Below are 27,670 nucleotides of genomic sequence, written 5' to 3'. Positions count from 1 at the left end.
AATTCAGGCATGGTAAAAAGAAATCTCATTTCTAAAGAAAGGGATAACTGATTTCTTTTAAAGTATCCTCTTAAAACAGCATAAACAAAATATCAAGGTTATATTAAGCAATAAAATGGTAAAAAGAAATCTCATTTCTAAAGAAAGGGATACCTGATTTCTTTTAAAGTATCCTCTTAAAACAGCATAAACAAAATATCAAGATTATATTAAGCAATAAAAACGTTCTTGAAAGAAAGATCTACATTGTTGTACCTTCTGCAATTTGATGGGAAGGGGAACACTTTTAACAACTTAAATATATATGTATTAAATTTTTAAAAATGGTCATGGCAAAATAAAATACTATCAAGATAAATGACCTCTACCACAAAATTCAGGCAATATAGTCACATATTCCTTCTTCTCAACTTATACCTAGGAAATACATGGAACATGCTGATGAAATAATCCATGTTCTTTATATTTTATAAGTCTATCAGGAAACTTTATTATTAGAAATAGAAAGATGGAGCTAAATATAAAAACTTATAATTTTTCAAAAGTTTAATGAAACAAAATTATCCAAAGAGAGACACAGCTAACATTCTACTAGATTTTTTCAATTTAAGTTTTCAGCAATGAGACAACAGAGTACAATGGATATACACAGCAAAGGTGGGGCAGAGGAATTTGTTTGTGCCCTCTACCAAAAACCATGCACATGTAACTTCAGACTTGTCAGTTATCACAGGTACCTGCTTCTTCATCAGTATTCTTTTGCTCTAAGAATAAAATGAGATGTGAATTCAACATAGTTTAAAAGATATATAAAAACACACTAAGTGTGAAAGAAATGCCCTCAAAGTGCTTAAGTCTAATTGCTTTAGATGATAATTTTATAAGTAATTTTTATTTTCTTTATTTTCCAAATTTTCTACAACTGATATATATTTCTGTAACAAATCAGGAAGAGAAACTTTTAAGGGAAGATGACTTTAGATGTGGTTAAGTTTACAACTGACTGACTTAAGCTTTGACTGTACCTGTTTCTTCTTTAACCATAATTTGTTTCATCATTTCAATTTGTTTTCTATACCCTATTTCTAAAGTATACTTTAGGAAAAAAGGAAACCTTTGTGTGTTGTTTTCTTAGAACAGTGATTCATAACCCTTTATGGTCACTGAACACCTACGAAAAACTGATAAAAAAAAACTCTAGATCCTTTCCTGAGAAAAAGGCCCTACATTTTGCATAAATTTCAATAGAAGCCCACTCACAGATTCCTTGAGGTTACCGTTTCTTTCAAGATGTCTTACATGAGTAAAAAGTAGCAATCCTGGCTTTGAGCCCACCAAATACATAAAATTCTCAAAATTAACTTTGCTTGATTTAAATAAAAAGAAAAACGGGAAAACTATCAGCAATTTGGTCGAGTTTAAAATAAATTAGCAAAAAAGTTAAATTGTACACATGCCTAATTTTTTTACATCTTACATTTTCCTTAGTCATACAGTGATACCTACACCTTTTGTCTTTCGTACAATTTAGACTTCTGTCTCTCAAAACAAGAGCATGAATTCTAGATTATCACTGAGTGACCCATCTCTCAGTCAAGCACTGTTGTTACAATATTTAACCTTTATCCTCACACAGTCCTCTGTGCTTGAAAGTTTTATTGTATGCTACCCTCATTTTATAAAAAATAAAAATAAATGGAAATAAAAAAATCAGCGTGCAAAGAAGTGTAGTTTTCAAACCTAATGTGGTTAAGATAAAGATGAAAAATCATGAGGTGTCCAAATCAAATTGAGACATGGCCTCAATCAGATAAATCAAAATACTCACTGGACTTAAGCTGATAGTGAGAAATTGTAAATCAAATGAAGTATATGGACACTGGAAATACATCATCAAAGACTATGTTCTAAATGATGAGGTGTCATTAGGAATTTTTTTAAAATAATAATTTAAACTCTTTGGGGGGGGAAATTCCCCTATAATATATAATTTTGCCTTTTATTTTCAGAAATGCTTTAAGTATTAAACTGATGTGGTTTTTCCAAAAACATGATACAAAGGCTAGGGGACTCCTGGAAGTTAACAAATTCTAGTAACAGTTTAAAAATCATTAACTCTTTTAAAAAAGAAAAAAGCACTAAGCATTTACAATTTGACCTTAGTGATATAAACACATATACAAAATTAAGAAGCTGAAGCGAATAAAACAAAATGTTTTAAAAAGAGAGAGGGAGAGAATTAGCTTCTCTTCAGAATTATGAGTAAGTTCATTCTTTTATTTCAACCTTTCTATAAGTATTCCTTTTATATTCAGAATTAAAAAATATAAATTCAGATTTTGTTTCTTAAAAACATTCTTAAAACATTCAACTTGAATTGGTTTTTTTGCATCTTAATTTGGTTTGCAACATCACAGACAAAAATTTCAAAACTTACTTAACATCCCAATCCATGCACTAAAACATGACACCAGCAAAGAAAACAAAACAAAACAAAACAAAAAAATCACAAAAACTTGAAGGATGACAGAGGTGGAGATTTTTATATACAATTTCTCACTCCTGCCCTTGCCCCAAGGACATTTTCATAAATAACAACAGAAATTCCAACCACAAAAATATGTAAAATCTTCAGAAAGTTTGGAAGTTGCTCTCCCTTCCAACGGATGGGGGAATGACACTTAAAAATAAAAAAGCCCAAACAGAAGGTCCTATACAAAACAGTGACTGAAAACTTTGTGGTGAGTAAAATGGGGATATGGTTTCCAAACTTACCTAACAGTAAGGAGTGAACAATAAATAATGGATACAACAGCTTAGCAAGGATGTATTTTGAGTTGTAAAAGTCATACTCTCAGTCATGTGCTATTATTTCTTTAAAAAAAAACAGAACCAAAAAATATTTGGTAACTCTAAAAATTAGACATTTGACACACACTGAAGTTCATGGGAACAAAATAGAGAATACGAATTAACTAATGACTGAAAATAATCTCCAAAGTATAGCATTAAATGAACAATGTACAGTGTGATTTCATTTCTGTCAAAGAGTAGGAGCATAAGATATATAAACATGTATGATATACATACTTGTACATGCATATATACACACATACATACACACACCCCTTGTGCAAATAATTTCTAAAAAAATTTGCAGGGAACTGGTAAAAAGCAGTTGTTTACCAAGAAGAGAAGTGAGAACTGGAAGACAGGGTAAGAGGAAAACTACATGCCATTTACACCCTTTTGTACTTAATGTTTGAACTATATACATATACTGCCTAACTTAAAATTTTTTAATTTAAAATTTAAAAAGTTTATATGGACTCTTGTCTTTAGGATATACATCTGAAATATTTCCAGATGGAATGATATGTTTCAGATTCATGTCAACACAGCTGGAGGTGGGGGTAGAGGGCAGGATAGGCTGGTTTAAAAGAAACAAACAGTTCAGATGAAATCATGAGTTGATAATCACTGAATCTGAGTGATGGGTATATGTGGGTTCAGTACACAACTGTCACCCTTTGTTTGAAACTCTTCATAATAAAAGTTATTTAAAAGCATTAATATAAAGCTTTAACAATACCACTCAGGAAGCCACCTCTCCATCATGATAAAAGATAATGGCATGAATGCAAAATATTCAGGAATATTTTTAAAGTTTTTTGGTTTTTCCTTCTCTCTTCATCTGACAATTAGCTAAACTTTTCAAAAAAGATTTCAGTATTACTATTAATATTTACCAAGTGCCAGTCTGGATGTTCTATAGACATTATCTCACACTGATCTTCAAGTTAAGCAGTTATCATCATCACTGTACATGAAGAAAACTAAAAATCTCAGTAATTCACCCAATGTGACAAAGCTAGTAAATGACAGATTCAAATGTAGGTCTGTGACTCCAAATCCCACGCTCTTTAAGGAAGAATTAAAAAAATTAAAAATTACAAATAATCTACAAACAGAATAATCAGCCCCTACTGGATTAAACACTAGGAAGTATATTCACATTTTAATAAGAAAATAGTGTGTAGATTTTATAATGCCTTATTTCCTGAGTTAAGTAAAAAGGATTATAAGCAAAAAGAGTTGTACCTAAAATTTTTCTTAAATCTTCACTAAACTGAAAACCACTACAAGCTCTAAAAGTGCTGCACAAATTCTCAACTACTGGGCTCAAGCATTTCCTTTTTAACTGTTATTAATTAAACAAATACTATAAATGTCTTTAGGTCACCAAAGTTCTGAGATTTGAATTAATTTTCTGGAAGAGATTTCTGGGAGGAGATTCCATTGTCCCAGACCATTTTTACTCCTACTTTCCTACAAATATTTTTACTTTGTGTCCTACGTTTTTAAAAAAAATTTTTAAGATTATTTTTGAAGCCTAGATATTCACTACTCATCCCTTAGCGAACCCTTTAAAACTGCACAAACACAAACATCACTAGCATAAGACTGCATTTTTTAAAAAAAAAACACATATTTTGCTCCTCCTTACTCACAAAGAAGGGGAACTTAGTTATATAAATTGTATTTTAGACTACAGTAACACCAAAAGTTAGAGTGAACAGCAACATGCTTTTAAAAGCAGTGCATGAGACATCCTTAAAAATAGCTCCAGTCTCTGTTCTTGCTTCCTATCTCTAACCAAATGGCACAAAATTATTGTGATTTCCCTGTTTAGTGTCTAACTATGAATTTCTCCACAGCAGGGTCCTTCAGTTCCAAATAGCAGCATAATATTGGCATACAGTAGAAACTCAATCATTGCTTGTGGAATTAAGATAATAAAAATATCACAAGAATTCAACAATGCTCCCAAATAGCAATTTCCTGGCTTTCAGAGGAATGGAGACACTTTGTTTCAGTTTTTTAATATAATAAATTGGTGAATTAACTGGCCATTTGGATTCTAGCAATATCAGATCCTCATTAAAAACAAACATAAAAGTCTGTTTCCTGAGCCATATTAAAAATTCAGAGGAAAAAGCAAATTCTAACTGGAAAAAATTATTTTAATTGTTTAATGTATAGATACGGTACTTTATTACTTTAAGGTACGTGAAGGTAAATATGCTAAACTTCTGTAGTTTGGAGAGCTATGGAAAACTGAAAATTGAGACTGAGAGTCATATGAACCTGCTCTGAAGCAAATGTCATATTTCTGTCTGTCAATACTCAGAGTATTGGGTACTGTTATAGTACTCATAAAAAGTTTATACATCAAATAACCAAATATTTGATCTTTATTTACTCATTTATTAAGTGCCTATAATGTGCTAAACATACTAGGAGGTGCTATGGATAAAAGGATGAAAACATGCCCCTTACCCTTAAACATGCCCCTTGCTTAAATTTTAAAGCAAGGTATTATTAACTAATTTATGTAAGTTAGTATCTATTCTGAGTAACTCAACCTTTTACTAATTTCCTGAATTCCTTACCAAAACCAATAAAGTCCACACTAATAAAACTTCTCCAGGGAATTATTTGTAAAATGGATCACTCTGGCCAAATGAGCAGGCGGAAAATGGTTAATTCCTTGACCAAGGACTTGCATTTCAAGTTTTAACCTGGACTGAATGTAAAATGAAAAGCAAATGGTCCATTGTGGAAATAACTGACAGACTTAAACCACCAGTGGATGCAACTACAACTTTGCATTTATTGAAAATTAATGAAGTCCCTGAATTTTTATTTATAAAGTGGATATTATTTAGTTTTAGATTATTTCTGCAAGCCAAAAGTCAGAATTTAATAAGATGATGTGTACAGATTGCACCGATTTTCACTCTTATCCACTGCTTGCAGCCTATGTGCATTTAAACCAAAAAACATTTGATATACACTAACTATAAATTATTTCCTTGGAGATCTCTCAGGCATGAAGAAAAAGCCTCTTAAAATAAATTTAAAATATTATATGCTTGATGGTGTATAACCAAAGGTTTAATCTCACCACTAAAGGGGCAGTTACCATGATTTTGCAATAACCCTGCAGACAATAATCAAGACAGCTCCTGTTGTTCTCTCAGTAAAATCTTCGTAAACACAGCATGGATATATTGTAATTTGATATCTGTAAGATCAACAGCTATACCTCATGACAACTCATAAGATTTTATTCACCATTAAATGGAGCATTTTCCTCAGAAGACACAGGAAAGTGTGTTATTTACCAAGCACTGTCCTATTAACTATAGATTAGCACATTAAAATAGATATGCTTGCTTTCTCTCTGCACGCTAGAAAAGTGTGGTCTCTAAAAGCAAGTTCTGAGATGCAGGCATTTAATTAGATTTTTCAAACCTTGGGAAAATGTATCTGTGCATATTTCCATCATTATTTTAAAACAACTGATTCAAATTATTATTCTACTACGTATATAAAAAATGGTCCCAAAATAGACCTATGATTAGTCAGGTTCAAAAATGCCTCAGTCTCCACTTCATGACGGTAATGTTTTTCTAACTTTAAAAAAAAAGAAAAGAAAAGAAAGGAAAAAAGAAAGCAATTAGAATAAACACAAATAGTGACACAACTTCAGGAAATCTGGGAACATGTAATTCAGTAAACGATTAAAGACTATAAATTAGTATCAAAAGGATTCTAAATGGAGATTACTAGACGAATTCAATCATGGAATACAAAAAATGTGTATGCTTTATTTAAATACAAATAGATGACCCCATTAGTATTTCAGAAATGTAATAAAACCGTCTTTCACTCACCAGTGCTGGATTTTCTCTTGGCAGTTAGTGACCACCTGTCATGAAAACAGATAACTACTCATGAAAAAACAGGGCTATGCACAAAGCTACAAAATCACTGTATCAGAAAACTACAACAGTGGCTTTACAGATTTAAAAGCATCTCAATATACATTTTTATTTGTCAAATGCACAGAGATGTGAATGTTAGTTTTTAAGCAGCACACTTTATCATACCCCTCTAACGCAGGCTGATAACTGCAGGACAAATTACAGCTTTCCGATTCATACTTTGGTACAAAACCCGCTTCATAACTATTAGGTGACATATGATATAAGATAACTAGTATTTTGTACAATCTCAGGTCTGCTTTCAATGTTACATATTTTGTAGACTACGCAAATGTTATAAATAACAAAAAACCAACGTAACATCCACATTTCAACGGTTGAAAAAAAAAAGACAGTAGTGAAAGTATTTTATTTTGTCAGTACATCTCCAAGTGTTTTCACCTGTAATTTTTATTCTGACGCATTAAAAATGAGTACAGTGTTATTCTTCTACTACACTTCAAGAAGAAATACTTGGGATAAAGAGATGCTCTGAACAGCCGATTTGTTCCCCCAGTGAATTATGATAAAATTTTAAGCATTTCATAGCCAGCTTAAGCCACGCTTATAATACTAAAACAACGAAATTAAACATAAAAGCTATTTGTTTTCCTTAGAGATATTTCAACAGATTCTTAAAATGCTCAGAAAACAAATTAAGAACATTAACCAGTAAGGATAAAAAGAACATGTGAATGGCAATTTAAAAAAAGTGTTTTCAAAGACAACAGTGTTTCAAAAAATAGGTTTTTAAACTGCCCATTAATAAAAATCTTTAAACAATAATCTCAAATACTGTAGCACCATTTTAGAGACAGAGAAACTAAGGAATAAAAACCAATATGCTTAATATAATGCCACATGAAAAAGACAACAGTACTATATGGTTTGAAACACTGCTCTTGTTTACTCTTTTAAATACCAATATTGTATCTTGTATAAGTTCTATGTTTTACCCAAAAACCACAAGTCTTTTTTTTTTGGGGGGGGGGGGGGGGGGAGACGGCTGTCACTAAATTCCTCTATGATAACATTTAATTCCTGAAGTAAATGTCTTTCTTTAGGACATTTTAAATACTAAGACAGCAATCCTGTACCAAAATGCATGCTGTAATCAGACACCCAACCATACTACACATTAACTCAGCATAAAAAGTCGGTTTTAGAATAAAGATCTCTCAGTAAGTATCAATCACATAGCAACACTTAATAACAGTGATAATATATAATAGAGTACTGACTTTACATCTGGAAGAGCCAGGCTAAAACTACATCAATCCATTTCACTGTTTCTGATTTGGCAGTAATTATAAAATAGACAAACAGAATTAAATGTAAATTGAAAAAGAAAAAAATCTTCATGAAATCCTTTTTATAAAGTTCCTATTTAACAACCCCATTAAAAGATGAGACCCAAAAACAGGATGCTTTCCAATCCCATTGCATGTGTTTCCAAGCATGAAGTGAGCCAAAAGCACAAAAAGAAAAGCCCTGCAAACCATAAGAGCAGAATGTTCATTAACCTCTACATGATAATCCTTTCATAGCTGCATATTAACTAGTTACATATTCATAATCATTTACATTATTTAAAGGACCTTCGATGAAATTTTCTATGCAATATCCATTAGTGACAGTGTTAAAGGTTATAGAAGATAAGTCTACTTAATGCTTCCAGGAAGCCTTTTTAATTAGTAAATATGTAAATTTGGCACATATGCTTTTTATGTTTAAAAAACAAGTTCCTGGTAGAATGGCATGTATTCTCGCCATCACCCTTCACGATCTAACTCTCCACTTTGCTGCAGCTATCTTTCCCCCACCCCTTTTCTTTCCTAAAATAAGTGTCCCCAAGATATTCAAGGATAAAAAAACAAAAATCCATTTCATAATTTACAAGAGAAATTTTCACTACCAAAATACTGTCTTCATTAAAGTCTTTATTAGTTACATACAGGGTTTGGAACAAGAGACATTAGACATTATCCAAATGTAGGCTAGATATTTTGAGAACCCAAGAAATAAAGGAAAACATGAAAGAGGCAGGTATGAATACATACAATAGCCCTCTGATGGTATGCCTACAGTTACATCTTTGTTTATGTGATTTATAGCCCACCTAATTCCAACAAACATTTAAACCCAAGCAGCTGTATTTGTATTCTGAGATATCTTCCCAGTTTTCTTTTTTACAGCAAGTTATTCAAAAAGAAAAAATTAGTGAATTTTTACAACTTAGCTGCCAAGGAAATTTGTGGAAAGGAGAAAATCTTATGATTCAAAGTCAAACCTGAGTTTTAAAATCTTTTTTTTTCTGTTAAGTTAAATAATTCCAAATAATCTTATTTCTTCTGAAATAGACTCAGATTATTAATTATTAAATACAGTGACTATAAGATAGTGACCCTGGTTCTAAAAGCAACTTTTGAAAAGCAAAGCAAAACAACAAAAAAACATTTCATTCCTTTCTTGTCCTTTACACAAGCTTTTTTAAAACAAGATGGTGATCAAGGAACAATACTATTTTTTTTTTTGTTTTTTGTTTTGTTTGTTTTTTTAAGTTAATCTGCCAAAACACGCATCTATTACTCCAAAAAAAAAAAATTACCGAATCATCTTTACAAAAAGTTAGTAGGCTTCAAGTATTAAAATAATTGACCTAGTAAATTCTTTAATATAGTATAATCACACTTATAGCCAAGAATTTATAAAAAAAAAAAAAAGTGTACTTCTGTAGTAGTACAACACTAAAGAAAAAGGGCTATGAACTGATTTGCCACTTTTTAAGACACATTCATCCTACCATTAGGAGTCTTTACCAACGGCCCAACAGTAGGAAAATCCTATGGTACACTTTCTTTATAACTCAAAATTGCCCTTTCCCTAACAAGTAATAACAAGGGTAAATGCCAAGACTTCATATGATGAAACAGTTCAATAAGGTGGGTCTTCACCTCTTCTTAAAGAGAGGAAACTTGTGTTCAGAGATGGAGTAACTTCCCCAGCATTAAACAATTGCCCAAGAATTGATAAGAAATAAAATCAATTTTAAAACCAGGTCTATCTAATCTCAAAGCCCATACTCACTGTATCAGACTGCTTTCAACCATCATGAATCTTACTGGGTAAAAGGAAAAGCAGCTGTTTATATCTGCACTCTTTCTTTCTTAAAATACTGACTGATGCTGCTACTTCTCCACTTCCTCCACAAACCCACACTCACACTAAGAAGACCGTGCCAATAATATCAGTTAAAGCAAATAAGCTTGGATTGACCAATTCACGAACAAAAATCTTTATTTCTTCCAATGCCTCATACAACTCCTGGCCCTCTCAGATGAAGCAACTAAGTATAAACAAGCCCCATTTATATGTGTGTGCATGTGTGTGTGTTGGAGGTGGGGGAGGGTGGTGGGATAGCCCTGTAGTTACTATCACATTTCATCATATTTTTAAGGCACTTATAACTAATAGAGTTAGATGCCCAGGATGACAATGACACTCTACCCAACAACCTATTTTTTCTTTAGGTCAGCGTCCAGCTAACATGCACATTTGGTTACAAAATACTTGATAAGTTTTAAAATCAATAAACTATACAGAACACAGAAATAATTTTCCTTTGCTGTTTTTCCTCCGAAGCCACTTTTAAAAAATTATTATAAAGAAAGGAATGAATGATTTAATAGGTATTAAGGCCTCCATTACTTACTTCCATTTGTGCTATTTGTTTTGGTAACAGACCACAAGGGGGCATCACCCTATGAGTTTTCCTTGTTAAGAACAGTGCCACATTAAAACTAGACTAGAATAGAAAGCCTAAAAGGGTAAGTTTGCATAACTCTCAAATGATACTTCTCTCAAAAATGCTTCACTTTACTTCTAAAACTTTTCTCACTGTATTGCAATTTCAAATTCTCCCTGTACAAGTTAATGTATAAAGTAACAATCTGAGATTGTACTAATCAGAGCTGTCTACATTTACATGGTTTGCTTCTCTTCCTAGACTATGACCTCAAAACAGATCATATAATTGTGGGTTTTAAAGCTGCTGAGTCAAAAAGGAAAAAATTAAAGTAAATAAAAACTTAAAACAAAATTTTAAAAAAGGAAGAAATTACCAGTGGTGGCTAAAACCAATAGATACTGGATATGCACTACTCTTAAATGGTTGAAAATAATTTCTTAAAGGACATATTATCAATTAATTAAATAGATGTATAAATGTCATTACTAAAGTATGTAAGTACATTTCAAAAAAACTAGTAAAATATTATAGGTCTTTTAAATAAGACTTTCTGCAACGAAGGGAGGAAATGACAAGTTCCTAACAAACAAATAGCAATAAGCAATAATAAACTACAATAAACTGTTTTCTGTACAAAAATTTTAAACAAATTTACTTTTTAAATATGCTGAAAAGTGAAAATAGCAAAACTGCTACCAAAAGTTAACTCCAATTATAAGCCACTGTTAAAACACTTAAATGTTTTTTCCAAACTGTAGCTCAGATGGAATTAAAATTATCATCTTAATCCTTACTTTTACATTTACCCCAGTTTTCTTCTACCCAGGCTTCTAATGCATCTCTCGTAGTCAAACTCAGTCTTCCTTTTTACACAAATATTGGGACCACATCTAACATGCTTTGGTATTGTACTTCTCATTCCCTTGCTGGTTTTATCTACAAGTTAGGCCTCTTTCCAATTATTTGTTATTCATAATATCAAGTATTCTAATAACTGACAATTTTCTTACATCGGAAGTTTTTTTTTTATTTTACTGAAGTACAGTTAATTTACACTGTTGTGTTCATTTCTGCTCTACAGTGAAATGATTCAGTTATACATACATATATGTATTTGGTTGGCCAAAAAATTCGTTTGGTTTTAAGCAAAAATAAAAAACACATTCTTCATTTCCATGAAAAACTTCACTGAACAAATTATCCACTAAACGAAGTTTCTGGCCAACACAAGACATTCTTTTTCTAAGTGTGCAGCAAGCCCTTTTAAAGAAGTACAGATCTGCAATCACTTAGCCAAAAACCTCAGGAAAAGATGTTTCTTGATTTAGAACTTTTTATAATTTAGTAAGGTAATACATTACACGTATCATACTTTACAGACCTATAGTAGAACCCCACCCTATATCAAATACAGTAACATCTGCAAGAAAACATATGAATATTCAAAGTGGAATAAAATGCCTCACTCAAATCAGTTCCACCAAGTGAATATGCCAAAAAAAACTTAGGAATAATTTTGCTTTTAGGTTTTAAGACTCCTGAATTGCAGACAGGATACTGTGACCTGCATTTCTGAATGTGAAATACTGCCTTAACTGCAGCTTGCCTGCTTATTGTTTTACTAAAGATATCAATCAGTGCCTCTCCATTCCCACACCTTACTCCCTAAAACCCCGCCCTCCTCTCATCTACAATAGGCAGAGGACCCCATTTCTCCATCTGCAGCCAGTGTGAATAGAGAGGATCCACACTAACTGGGCCAATCAAATTTACCCTTGGACCCAAAGAGAGACTGAGGTGATTACAGACACTGGACCCAAAAAGGTGGCCAGAAAGGGATCTGCACAAGCTAAATCTAACAAAGCTGGTCTACGAAGTAACATTATAAATGTTCAAGAAAACAGAACACACACATACAAATAAAATAATGCTACCCCTGAATTCCTCCTGACTTCTTATGGTAAGTACTTTCCAAACTTTCTTCCAAGCATTCCTGAAGTTTAAAACTGATTAAGAAAACTTCATAAGTAAACCTGCTACATAGATTAGAATGAGAATATGCCTGTGAAGATATCAAAGAAAACAAGCAATTGATTAAAGAATACAAATAGGAGATTGATAGGAAAAAAAATATCCTCACAAGTAACAAGAAAGTCAAACTGAAATGCCACCTTGAACCAATTAAAAGAATAAACTTTTATTTTAGATAAACACTACTGACTAACAGTGGGACTACAGCAAAATTAATACTAAATCACTACAAGTAGCTATGTAACTTAACTCACTCTAGACTTCCACCCCCAAGTAGGGACAAAAAGCTTATAACAAACCAATAATCCCTCTGAAAACTGGAAAAGCCAGATGAATATAAAATCATCTCTTAAAAAGCATCTAAGAGTTGCCAAAGCAATGAGAATAAGAACTAAAATTCAAGGGATAACTATGGAGAAGTGAGTTGATGCTTTTTTTCTTAAACAACTCTAAGCACAGGGAAGAGGTTGAGAATTATGTTTTGTACTGAACAGAAATTTAAAGTAGTCTTAGAAGGCTGTAATAACAAAATCAGAGACATGAGAGGTCTTAAGCATAAGGTGGTTTTCCTTTTCATGACATGTCAAATTCTGAACCTGCAAAGGCCAAAAACCTAAACTGAAAGTCTGAAAAGCAGAGCTCAGGGAACTGATAAAACTTCAGAAGTTCAGAAGCCTTTAAAAAGGAAAGAAGTCTGATGAACAAACTAGGTTTTCAGATGAAAGTCAAGAAGGAATCAAAGGTAGCTGATATCTTACTAAAACAAAACCCAACCTGCACTCCATTCAGTACCTGCCTGGATTAAGGTATCCAACTCCTACTTTATCAACCTAGCAGAAGAAAGGGTGAATTTCCTCTGGAAGAAGATACCATCTTCAGGAGTATCTACAATTTTAAAGACACTAAAATATTAATTAAGTTAATATCTAATTGCAAATACTTCAAGTATTTACATTTCTAACATTTAACTAAAAATAACCAAGTTACCAAAAAATAGGACCATATGAACAAACATCAAGAAGAAGAAAAAAAAAAACATAACAACAACAAAACAGAACCAAACAAGTACACAATCTACATACTGGAATTAACAAAGACATTAAAATATAATTATTAATATGTTCAAGAAAATAGTGGAAAAGATGAAAGACATGAAAAGATGGCATATTTCACTAGAGAGTTAATATCTATACAAGGAAAGACTCAAAAGGACAATCTTTAACTGAAACATCTACAGTAAGCTCAATAAATGGTGTTAACAAGAGATTAACAAAAGTCAGAATTTTGAACTGGATGACATGTTGATAAAAAATACCATATATAAAGCCCAGAGATTTAAAAACAAAACGTGGAAAATACAGAAAAGACCAGTAAGAGATATGTGAAACACTGTATAACTTAAGATCCACAAAGGGAAGGAAGAGACAATGCAATACAAGCAATAACTGAACAGATCTTGACATGATTTCCTAAAAATGAGAGGAAGATATTACCAACAGATTTAAGAAGCTCTAAGAATCTCAAGCAAGAGAAGATTTTTTAAAAATTATATGAAGGCACAACATGGTTACACTGATGAAAACCTAATAAAAAGAGAAAATTTTATAATCAGCATGAGGGAGAAAAAGCAGGGAGGAGATACAGTACCTTCAAAGGAGCAACAAGAAGAGCTACAGCTAGAGTTAATTTTAATGAAAAAAATGACAGAAATTGGAAAATAGGATAAAATCTTAAAGTGCTGGAAAAAAATAACTGAAAACGTATAATTATGTACAGAGCAAACAGATCCTCCAACATGATGGAAAAATAAAAACATTTTCACACAGAAACAGAATTCTGCACTAGCAGATTTTCACTGGAAGAAAGAAGAAATACTACAGGTAATTATGTGATGTGACAGAGGTGTTAGCTAACATCCTAAGGTGGTAATCACTATGCAGTATATAAACGTATCAAAAGACATTGTATACCTGAAACTTACAAAATAGTATATGTTAATGTCTCAATAAAGTTGGGGGCAAAAAAAAAAAAAAAAAAACCAAAAAACTACTATAAGAAGTATTTAGAGCAATAGAAAAGCAGAAAAAACTTTAGAGCAACTGCATAGGTAATTTTTTAAAAGGTACAGATAAATCAGTATTGATCACAGAACAATTAAATACTGTATTGCAGTATTTAAACACACACAATTAAAATGCATGGAAGCAAAAATGCAAGAGGTGGTATGGATAAATGATTGCATGTTGTAATCTCTAGGAAAAATTCCCCAATATAAAAAGATAGTAAAAACACACAGTATAAGTATATAGTATATTTGATGCTAACATATACATAAAGTAGAGTACTAAGTACCATGGTGAAAAAGAACGTATCTTGAACAAGTTAACAGAAAGGAGAAAACATAATAGGATGTGCATGATTAAATCAAAGCAAGGCGCCTAAAAAAGCAGAGAGAAAAAAGAACATAAAAGTGGGTCAGACAGACAATGAGAAACTACTTCACACCCATTAGGATGGGTATTTAAAAAAAAAAAAAAAAAAAAAAAAAGAAGACCTGTTGGCAAGGATTGGAAAAACTGGAACACTGAACTCTTGAGCACTGTTGGTGGGAATGCAAAATGGAGCAGCCACTGTGGAAAACAGTATGGTGGTTCCTCAAAAATGAAACACAGAATTACCATGTAATCCAGCAATTCCACTTTTGGGATATACCCAAAGGAATTGAAAGCAAGGACTCAAACAGATATTTGTACACTCATGTTCACAGCAACATTATTCACAATAGCCAAAAAGTGATACCAACCTTGATGAGTGAAAAACAAAATGTGCAGTATACATACAATGGAATATTATTCAGCCTTTAAAAGAAATTCTGATTTGTGCTATAATACAGATCAGCCTTGAAGACACTATGCTAAATGAAATAAGCCAGTACAAATGGACAATCACTGTATGATTCCACTTATATGAGATACCCAGAGTAATTAAATTCATAGAGACAGACAATGGTAGTTACCAGGAGATGGAAGGGAGTTACTGTTTAATGAACACTGTCAGTTTTGCAAGACAAAAAAAGTTCTGGAACTGGATGGTGGTGATGGTAACACCACAATACGAATGTACTTAATGCCACTAAAATGTACACCTAAAATGACTTAAATGACAAGTTTTGTTATGCATATTCTACTACAGTTTTTAAAATAAAAAATAAAAAAGGTCAAGTAGAACAGTGACAAAAATGAAACTAAATATATTAGTAATTCTGTTACACAGAAATTAACTAAATATCCTAGACCAAAAAAAAAAGTCCAGTTGTGTTTAAAAACACAACTATATGTTGTTATAAGAAACACACTTTGTACACAAACTGAATTTAAAGGATGAAAAGATATACCATGAAAAGAAACAAGAGCAAAATATGTTGATGTAGCTATATGAATATATGAACAAAGGATACCTGAAGGCAAGAAATATCACTAGAAATAAAAATATTTTAGAATGATAAAAACGTCCACTGACCAGGAAGTTATTAGAGTCCTAAATTTGCATGCACCAAATAACATAACTTCAAAATGTATAAAGCAAAGGTAGAAAAAATAAAGAAAAAGATAAATCTACAACCATAGTGGAGATTCTAAATACCTATCTCTTCATAACTAATAAAACTAACAAACAAAAAAATTAACAAGGGTACCAAATAAATGAACACCACACTCAATCAACTTGAGTTAAAAAAACATATACAGAACTCAAAAACAGCAAAATTCATATTCTTTCCAAGTAAATGGAACAGTAACCAAAACAGATCATATACTAGGCCACAAGGCGAATCTTAAATTTCAGTTTTGCAAAATGTCTTCTCTTAGAATAGAATTAAATATGATGTCAACAGCAGAAAAATAAAAAATACTCACTGTTTGGAAATTAAGGAACATGTTTCTAAGTAACTCCTGGGTCAATAAACAAATCTCAATAAAAATTAGAAAATATTTGAACTGATTAATAATGAAAATAACATACAAAATGTGTAGGGTGCCTAAGGTAATTATTAGAGAAAATTTTAAAACTCAAAAAATGTACAGTAAAGAAAGAATAAAAGTTAATAGCTTTTGCATCTTCAATAGCTTTTATCTTAAGAAACTAGAAAAGAATTACAGCCAATGGGAAATTTTTAAAAGGAAGAAAAACATAAAAGCAGAAGTCAATGAAGAATAAAGCCAACTTATGAAAGAAAAATCAATAAAGTCAAAAATTAATTCTTTAAAAAGACTGATTAAGACTGAGAAACCCCCTAGAAGACAAATCCAGAAGACACATACAAATTGCAAATAACAGGAATTAAAAAGAGGACATCACTAACAAACCTACAGATAACTCCAAATTTTAAAATATCCATACACCAAAGCAATCTTGAGGGAAAAAAATCGGAGCCAGAGGAGTCAGACTCCCTGAACTTCAGACTATACTACAAAGTTACAGTAATCAAGACAATATGGTACTGACACAAAAACAGAAATACAGATCAATGGAACAGGACAGAAAGTCCAGAGATAAACTATGGTCAACTAATCTATGACAAAGAAGGCAAAGATATACAATGGAGAAAAGACAGCCTCTTCAATAAGTGGTGCTGGGAAAACTGGACAGCTACATGTAAAAGAATGAAATTAGAACACTCCCTAACACCATACACAAAAATAAACTCAAAATGGATTGAAGACCTAAATGTAATGCCAGACACTATAAAACTCTTAGAGGAAAACATAGGAAGAACACTCTTTGACATAAATCACAGCAAGATCTTTTTTGACCCACCTCCTAAAGTAATGAAAATAAAAACAAAAATAAATAAGTGGACCTAATGAAACTTTAAAGCTTTTGCACAGCAAAGGAAACTATAAACAAGACAAAAAGACAACCCTTGGAATGGGAGAAAATATTTGCAAATGAATCAACAAAGGATTAATCTCCAAAACATATACACAGTTCCATGCAGCTCAATATCAATAAAACAACCCAATCCAAAAATAGGCAGAAGATTTAAATAGACATTTCTCCAAAGAAGACATACAGGTGACCAAGAGGCATATGAAAAGCTGCTCAACATCACTAATTATTAGAAAAATGCAAATCAAAACTACAATGAGATATCACCTCACACCGATTAGAATGGTTATCATCAGAAAATCTACAAACAATAAATGCTGGAGAGGGTGTGGAGAAAAGCAAACTGTCCTGCACTGTTGGTGGGAATGTAAATTGATACAGTCACTACAGAGAACAGTATGGAGGTTCCTTGAAAAACTAAAAACAGGATTACCACATGACCCAACAATCCCACTGCTAGACATACGCCCAGAGAAAATCATAATTCAAAAAGACACAGGCACCCCAATGTTCACTGCAGCACTATTTACAATATCTAGGTCATGGAAGCAACCTAAATATCCATCAACAGACAAATGGATAAAGATGTGGTATATATATATATGCAATGGAAAATCACTCAGTCATAAAAAGGAACGAAATTGGGACATTTGTAGAGACATGGATGGACCTAGAGACTGTCATACAGAGTGAAGTCAGAAAGAGAAATACAAATATTAAAAACAAATAGTAATGCATATATGCAGAATATGGAAAAATAGTACACATCAACTGGTTTGCAAGGCAGAAATAGAGACACGGATGTACAGAGCAAATATATGGACACCAAGTGTGGGAAGCAGGGGTGGGGGGTTGGGGTGGGATGAATTGGGAGATTGGGATTGCCATATATACATTACTAATAAGAAAACAATATCAAACTGTACACTTTAAATATATGTAGTTTATTGTATGTCAACTTATCTCAATAAAAGTTCTTAAAAAAATAAAATAAAATAAAATATCCATACAAAGAAACTACAAGGCTTAGACAGCCTCACTGGAAACTTATTCCAAATATTTAAGTCAGAATCAATACCAATAGTATATATAGTCTTTTTTATAAAATATACAAAAATAACAGTTGTTTTATGAGGTCAGCATGACCCTAAAACCAAAACCTAACGTGGACATCACAAGGAAAGAAAATAACACACCAATACCCCTCATAAGACACAGAAACAAAATACCTTAACAAAATAATATGAAATTTACTCTGGCAATATATAAAAAGATAAATGATCATAAGCAAGGGGGCTTTCTCCAAGAATGTGACAGTGTTTCAATATTTTTAAAAAAGTAATTCACTACATTAACATCTTAATAAACATAGGAAAAGCATTTGATAAAAATCAATATCCATTCATGATAAAACTAGAAGACTAGGAATAGGAAAACATTTTCTTATTTTCACAGAGTATCTACCAAAAGTCTACAGCAAACATCATTTGTAATAGTAAAATATTTAAAGCTGTTCCCCTGATATGCAGAACTAGATAAGAAAGCCTACTATCACTACTTTTATTCATCACTATTCTAAAGGTCCTATTTCATTCAATAAGGCAAATAAGTAAAACTAAAGCCTAACAAACTAGAAAGAATAAAACTGGTATTATTCAGACAACATGCCTTTATACATCTATACACATACTACCCAAGTATACAGATAAGCAACTACAGAATTCACATAAATTTAACCAGTATACAAAAATCAAGTATACGTCTATATACTAGCAAAAGATGAACAGCAAATCACAAAACACAATAAAAAATGACAAATACCAGGACTTCCCTGCTGGTCCAGTGGTTAAGACTCTACACTCCCAATGCAGGGGGCCCAGGTTCGATGCCTGCCCAGAGAACTAGATGTCACATGCCACAACTAAGAGTTTGTACACCACAACTAAAGATCCTGTGCGGCAACTAAAAGATCCCACATGTCACAACTAAAAAAAGATCCTGCACACCAAGCAACAAAGATGCCATGTGCTATAATTAAAAAAAAACCTGGCTTGCAAGATGGAGACCATAGGGGAAAAAAAAAACAAAGAAAGAGAGAAAAAAAAGAAAAAGCAAAAAAAGAGGAAAAAAACAAAAAAATTGAAAAAAATTAAAAAATTTAAAAACCTGGTGCAGCCAAATAATAAATTCATATAAATATTTTTTTAAAAAATAAATACCTAGGGATATGTGTAAAACACATGCACGATTTATATACTTAAAATACTGAAGTAAGTTACAGAGGAAAGTAAACACATGAAAAGATATACCATGTTCATAGACTGGAGTAAACACATCAATTCTCCCCAAGTTGATCTTTACATTAGATGCACTCCAAGCAAAATCCTAGGTTATTTTGTGAGTACTGAAGAGCTGATTTTAAAATATTCATGAAAAAGCAAATGGTCAAGAACAGTAAAGGCAATCTTCAACAACAAAGCTGGAAGAATTTTACTATATCAAGACCTAGTAAGAAAGTGTAGTACTGGTGCTACAGGCAAATAATCCAATGGAACAGAAGAGAAACAGAACTACACATAAATGACCACATAATTTATGAAAAAGACATACCCCATACGGAATAGAGCTATGCCTTAGAAGTAAAGGCTATATGCTAGGAGTAAGAGCAAAACTGAAACAGACCAGCCCTAATAAAATCCAAAACCAACTCTCAACTGAGTTGTGTTGATCTACTAGTACTCTGGGGGCTTCCTAGGTGGCGCAGTGGGTAAGAATCCTCCTGCCAATGCAGGGGACATGGGTTCAAGCCCTGCCCCAGGAAGATACCACATGCCGCGGAGCAACTAAGCCCGTGCGCCACAACTATTGAGCCTGCACTCTAGAGCCCGTGAGCCACAACTATTGAGCCCATGTGCCGCAACTACTGAAGCCCACGCACCTAGAGCCCGTGCTCTGCAACAAAAGAGGTCACTGCAATGAGAAGCCCACGCACCACAAATGAAGAGTATCCCCGCTCACCGCAACTAGAGAAAGCCCGTGTGCAGCAATGAAGACCCAACACAGCCAATAAAATAAAATAAATAAATAAATAAATTACTAGTACTCTGGCTGCTTAAAGAGAATTTACCCCTCTTTGAAGGATGGTAACATAATCAGGAGTCTACAACCTTTCACTACAATGTCTGGCATCCAATCCAAAATTACAAAGCAGTCTATGAAAACAGGAGCAGGTGATGAGAAATCAAGAGAAAAAATAAACAGAAACAGAGCCCCATTTAATTTACAGACTGCAGTTATAAGACATAATTTTATGATTAACATATTTATGAAAACAGGGAAGACTGAAGATGTCAATACAGGCCTAGAATACACTAAAGAAATGTCAAAACATAAATTCTAGAAATAAACACTATACCTGAAATTAAGCATTTAGTAAAAAGGTTTACCAGTAGTTTAGATAAGTTAACAGGAATACAGGTTAGAAGGTATCCAAATTGGCATACAGAACAAAAGGTGGCAAAAAAATACAGAAAAGATAGTAAGATATATGAGACAGTGAAAATGTCTAACACGTGTATCCAGAGTACCAAAAGTGGAGGAGGCAATGACATAAAACCAGTATCTGAAGAGTGGATAAGAATTTTCTAGGGATCTCCCTGGTGGCAGTGGTTAAGAATCCACCTGCCAATGCAGAGGACACAGGTTCGAGCTCTGGTCCAGGAAGACCCACATGCCATGGAGCAACTAAACCCATGCGCCACAACTACTGAGCCTGTACTCTACAACTACTGAGCCTGCATCCAACAACTACTGAAGCCCGCACACCTAGAGCCCATGTTCCACAACAAGAAAAGCCATCACAATGAGAAGCCCACACATCACAACAAAGAGTAGCCCCCACTCTCTGCAACTAGAGAAAGGCCCGCATGCAGCAACCAAGACCCAATATGGCCATAAATAAATACATAAATAAATAAATAAGTAAATAAAATTTTCCTAAACTGATAAGTCATCAAATTATAGATTTAGTAAACTACATAGTCAAAGCAGGCTAAGTACAACAAAAAACAAATCTAGACACATCATAATCAAATGCCCGAAAACCAAAGATGTAAAGTCCAAAAGCAGACAGAGGGGAAATACATAAAAATTTTTCAAGGGAAAAAAACAGTAAGACTGATAGAAGACAATCAGAAATGAAAGAAGTCAAAAGATAATGGAATGGCATCTTTAAAGTGTTGGAAAAAAAAAATCACCTCCCAGCTCAGAACAAAGTAAAAATTACAAGAGAATGTGTAGCGTACCTCCGGCGCCTGGGCCTCCGCGGCAGCAGGGGCGGCCAGGCCGTCCCTGGCGGCATGGTTCCGCGGTGCCAGGTAGAAGTGTTGTATTTTGCAAAAAGTGCTGAAATAACAGGAATTCGCTCAGAGACCATTTCTGTGCCACAAAAAATAAAAGCACTGCAGCTCTGGAATGAGATAGAAACCTGCCATCCTGGATTGGCTGATGTCAGAAATCAGGTGATATTAGCTGTTCCTCAAGAGTATGTCGAGCTTGGAGATCAGCTCCTCCTGCTTCAGTCAGGAGACGAAATTGCTGTTATCCCCCCCATTAGTGGAGGATAGTGCTTTTGAGCCACCTGGGAAAAATATAAATGAAGTTGAAGAGAAATCTAAAGACATAATAAAATTCACATCTGAGAAACTTTCAGTAGATGAAGTCTCACAGCTGGTGATTTCTCCACTCTGTGGTGCAATATCCCTGTTTGTAGGGACTACAAGGAATAACTTCGAAGGGAAAAAAGTCATTAGCTTAGAGTATGAAGCATATCTACCAATGGCAGAAAATGAAGTCAGAAAAATTTGTAGTGACATGAGGCAGAAACGGCCAGTCAAACACACAGCAGTGCTCCATTGACTTGGCTCACAGGGCTGCATCCCTTGAAGCTGTGAGCTATGCCATTGATACTTTAAAAGCCAAGGTGCCCGTATGGAAAAAGGAAATGTATGAAGAGTCATCATCATCTTGGAAAAGAAACAAAGAATGCTTTCGAGCAACTGATGATTAAACCACTGAGGTTTTAGAGTCCTAAAATTTAAAACTTGGTAAATTCTTATCTTTGATCATGTTTTGATTTTTCTTCCCCAGAAGATAGTTTACCAAACATAGTCTTAACGTATGTTATAGCAGTGGAACAGAAGAGAGGAAAAAAAGCAAAATAAATGAGTGTTTAGGATGAGGGCTTATACGGGAACTAGAGATAGAGGAAAGAAAGGCTTTAGGGAAAAAAATGGAAGAATAATTTGTGTGAGGAAAGATGCCTGTGGTAGACATATTATTCTGTGACTAAGTTCTAATTGTGACTTGACTCACACTGAGGTGTGGCCCCTCCTCAGTGACCATCTCCGAGGCTGCCCCCAAGCCCCTGCCCCTATGCCCAGTGATACCATTGTTGTCAGGGATGCATTTTGGCAATGTTGGCAGAACTGGAAGGTATAAAAAGTCCTTATCAGATACTCTTGATAATGATATATTTTTAGAATTTATATATTTTAAAAGTAAGCTAAATAAACACCATTTTTAAAGTTTAAAAGCAATATTTTCCTGTTTTTAAAAATTCAGTTATAATATCTAAGATGTTTCATAATATGGAGATTTCTAGTATGTCAGAATCAGTAATCTTACCATAATACTTATTTTATTAGTTATTAGTATTGTATCGGTATATAAATTAGCATAAAATAGTTGTAAAACAAGGCAAATTAGCAACAAGGGTGCTTTGTGTTATAATGTTAGCTATAAAATTGTACCCACAACTAATTAAAGAGGAAAATTTTATGATATTTAGTAAAACATTTTCAGATAGTTTTCTTTTTAGCTTAAGCAACATTATCATTAGTGAAGTCATTAATAAAGTTATGTTTTCTGCAAAATCTTTATACTAAATAATGGTCCAGTTTTTGCTTGGTCAACCTATATACTATCTTGATAGATCTTAGTATATAAGTTCCATATAGTTTTTTTTTTAAATTGAGGTATTATTGATTTGCAAGATTTTGTTAGTTTTAGGTGTACAGCAGAGTAATTTGGGGTTTTTTGCACATTATATTCCATTATAGGTTATTACAAGATTTTGGCATAATTCCCTATGCCATACAATAAATCCTTGTTACTTGTCTATTTAAAAAAAAAAGAGAGAGAGAGAGAATGTGTAAAAGAATAATAAGGCTAATTTGGGGGATAGGGGAGTTAAAAAAAACATATGTAAAACTAAAATATATGACAATAGCACAAATGAGGGAGGTAACCAAATTAAGCCATCAAAAGGTTATCTGAATAATTTCCTAAGTGGAAAAACTTCAGATTTATGAGTAATTTCCTACTAATTTAAGGTAAACTATAAGAGATATCTCTAGGATAATAACTAAAAGAAGAATAAAAACCATATAACTATAAAGCTACAAGAGTTTAAAATAGAATGTAAAATATTTTACTAACACAAAAGAAAGAGAAATAAAGGTACAAAAACAAATATGACAAGTGGAAAACGTGGCAAAATGAGCAGATAAACTCCAATTAAGTGATGGATGAGAAAATTTAAAGACCTAAATAGAGCTATAACATGTTCACAGATTAGAACTGCAAAAATAAAAACACAAGGTAACATAAAAATGTTGACAATTAAAGACTAACATCAAAAAACACAGTAACTTTTAACTAAAAAAATCTGACATATTATTTTTCAAGTAAAAGCCTAATTAAGACAAGCTAGTGGTGCCTTAAATATAAGGTATAGATCACATAGAAAGAACTAACAGGGAATTCCCTGGTGGTCCAATAGTAAGGACTTAGCACTTTCACTATGATGGCCTGGGTTCAATCCCTGGTCAGGGAACTAAGATTCTGCAAGCCATGCGGTGCCACCAAAAAATAATATAAAACAAAATAAAAACTAAAAAGAGAGAGAGAGAAGAGAGAGGAAGGAAGGAAGGAAGGATTAATTGACAAAATTTAGTAAATTAGAAGAAGATGGATCAGGGCAGGCTGCAGAGATCATGGTTTGAATAATGGTGCCCAGAATCAGGATGAGTATGTACAGCACGTATATCAGGGACAAAAATGATAAATAAATTTTAGTAAATAAGACTGAGCTGCTTGTGAGCCATCCAAGTGAAGCTGCCCAATAGGCAACAGGTCTGGGAGAGCAGAGGGCTTGAGGACATGCAGAGTGAGAAGAGACAACTATCAACGATGTAAAGTACAGGGATTACTAACATTTAGGCATTAGATGAAGACACTAAAGAGACTAAGTAGGAACAAAGAAAGAGCCAGAAGAAAGTAAAGTCATGAAAGTTCCAATGGTACAGAGAGTTTCAAGAGTTTACCATGGAACAATAAAAGTTTCAAATAAAGTGCAGAGGTCAAGTAAGGCCAGATCTGAGAAATGATCCACTGAGTTTGGCAAGTAAAATATAATAACTTTAGGTAGAATAATTTCAATGAAAAGACAGAGGCAGAAACTAGTTTACAGTAGGTTGAAAAGCAAATGAAAAGCAAAGAATTAGAGCAATTGTCACACTGCATTACGTTTTCTGTTAACATGTTTCCATACAAATTTTAAGTCACTTGAGAGAAGAAAAGAAACCTGTGTGTCACAGTATCTAGAACAGTGCCTGGCACATAACTCAGTTTTGTCTTCTTGTTCTTTGGGGAAAAGCACTCTTTTTCAATAACTTTAGTATTACTCAGTTCATAAAATCAGGAAATCAAACAATGAGGAACGGTTGCCAAATCCATACATTTAATGGGATACTTTCTGCTATGCAGTATTAGGATTTCTTTTATAAAAAACGGGGGGGGGGGAGAAGTTCTTTTAATCAGAAACACATTTAGGGTATTCTGTCCCCCAAAACATGTCATTATCTCAAGGTACAGTAAACAACTAAGGAGTAGCCAGACACGAACCTAGAAAGAGATGAGCCCAACAATAATAAGGGTCTCAAATCACATTTTAATGACCCTGGGTTTCACTCAAGTACAATGGGAAGCCACGAAAGGATTATAAACAGTAGAGTGACAAAATTACATAATTCGATTTACACTGCTAAAAAAAAAAAAAAGAGAGAGAGACAGCTTTGGGGAAAATGTAGAAGGGGAGGAGCAAGAGTGGAACCACCAAGACCAATCTCCAAGTAAAAAATGATAACTTGAAAATGGCAGTGGAGATCACAGGAAAGAGCCAGTTCAAGAAACTCAAAACACTGTTCTCTAGCTTTTGAACATCTAATCCTCTTACCTCTTTTTATTTAATACTGTAGGCTAAGTTGAAAGTAAGACCAGTTCTTCAAAAAGATAATTATATATGGCTTATAACGCTAAAACAGTTTACCCTTTGACCCACTAAACCACCTCGAAGACTTCACCTCAAGTCACTTCATAAATGAGAAACAATATACGCACAGAGTGATTCACCGAAGCATTTATTAGTACTATCAAAAAACTGAAAACCACCAAAATGCCCATCAATAAGTGACCAGCTGAATACCTGATAATAATATACCTGGAGTACTATGCAAACCATAAAATATGATGAAAAAGATCTCTGAATCAAAGATTCCCATATATATCATTTAATGAAAAAATTAAGAGGTGAAATATAATATGATACCTTCTGTGTAAGCAGATGGAGGGTGATAAGAGAGCATATTTTAGTATTTATTTTTCAAGAAATACACGAAATTAATGAAAAGATTATCCACAGGGGCTCGTAGGGGCAGGGATGGGAATGAATTACCTCACTATACCTTTTGACATAGTTGTGATTTTAAACAATACAAATGTCCTACATACTCATAAAGTCAAGGCAATAAAAAAAGCAAATACTAAAATTTAATACAAACTGTATATCAAATCCAAGATATAACTGCACAGAAAAAATAATAATTCAAATAACTTTTGAAATCATTACTTAACTGCATACCCCAAAGAGGTTAATTCTGCAAGAACAAATTAAACTACAAAGATATCATGAACTTCACTCACAGGTTTGCTGTTGGCAGTGGTATTAATGTAGTAATTCTAAAACTATTTTGTGTATATTGTGGAATAAAGCAAATGAGTAAAGACGTTGAGGACAAGATTTCAGTACAGAAAAAGGGAGATTCAAATATAGATGGGGAGTAGCTGAAGAAGAATTCTGTGGTAATGGATGTGAATGGAAAGTATCAGGATACACTGAATCGAATTTTAGTTTTTTAGTTTGTTTTTGAACACTTCTATTTGCAAGGATTGATATTTCATGACTTCTTTGAGATCTTGCAAATAATAAACAGAAAATTTACTTACTTGAAAAAAAAGGATAAAACTCATTCTACCTTGCAATTATCATATGTGTACATTAAACCTTTTTATAAGCCTAAGACACATTATAGAATCCTAGTGATTATATTTTTCCTACATCTTGTCATTTCATCACCCTAATAATGATTTCATGATTACTCATCAATTTTTCCAAACTATGCTTAAAGAAAAAGAACTACAGATAATTGAGGAATCACGAAATCACCTAGAAGGATGATGCTATCAACAGTAAAAATCATTTTTCAGTTTTATCACTGCACTGGCCAAAGTATTGCATCATCTTTCAAAACACTGTAAAAGACTGAAAACACCGTCTTTGTAGTCTGTTTTTGGCATTCAAACACAATTGACCATTCAGGTTTTCATTTTCTGTCCATAATGGGAAGGAGAAGAAAAGTGACAGAGAAAGACATTTCACAATTATTAAACAAATTAGAATATGAATTAAAAAGATAGCAGCTCTCTTCACTAGCACTGTCCAACTGAATTTTCTTTGATGATGGAAATCTTCAAAATCAACACTGTTCAATGCAGCAGCCAATGGCCACATATGGCTACTGTGCACTTGAAATGTTATGGCTATTTTGACTGAGAAACTCTCCGAAGAAAGCATAGGCGTAAATCTTCATGAACTTGGATTTGGCAACAAGTTCCTACATATGATACCAAAAGCAGGAGCAAAACAAGAAAAAATAGATAAACTAAACTTCATCAAAATTAAACTTTTGTGCATCAAAGGACATTATCATTAAAGTGAAAGATAACCTACAGAATGGGAGAAAATATTTGTAAATCACACTACCTAGAATATACA

At 33.1% G+C, this 27,670-nt stretch overlaps 2 protein-coding genes across 2 annotated transcripts in view; one reads left to right on the top strand and one right to left on the bottom strand.

Moving 5' to 3' along the window:
* The window catches only part of URI1 (URI1 prefoldin like chaperone), a 77,231-nt gene that overhangs the window by 34,502 nt on the left and 15,059 nt on the right, over window positions 1-27,670 (bottom strand). The window contains exon 2 of the mRNA XM_057711209.1: window positions 6,741-6,775. Within this exon, the coding sequence (XP_057567192.1) occupies window positions 6,741-6,775 (35 nt within the window). The remainder of the gene's footprint in view (window positions 1-6,740; window positions 6,776-27,670) is intronic.
* LOC130838315 (molybdopterin synthase sulfur carrier subunit-like) lies at window positions 21,855-22,422 on the top strand. Its single transcript, XM_057711210.1, has one exon. The coding sequence runs from the start codon at window positions 21,855-21,857 to the stop codon at window positions 22,119-22,121; it is 267 nt and encodes an 88-aa protein (XP_057567193.1). The 3' UTR covers window positions 22,122-22,422.

Source organism: Hippopotamus amphibius, chromosome 16, assembly GCF_030028045.1.
Source record: "Hippopotamus amphibius kiboko isolate mHipAmp2 chromosome 16, mHipAmp2.hap2, whole genome shotgun sequence".
Classification (NCBI taxonomy): domain Eukaryota; kingdom Metazoa; phylum Chordata; class Mammalia; order Artiodactyla; family Hippopotamidae; genus Hippopotamus; species Hippopotamus amphibius.
The sequence above is the reverse complement of the archived record's forward strand: the minus strand, read 5'-3'. Positions and strand labels throughout refer to the sequence as shown.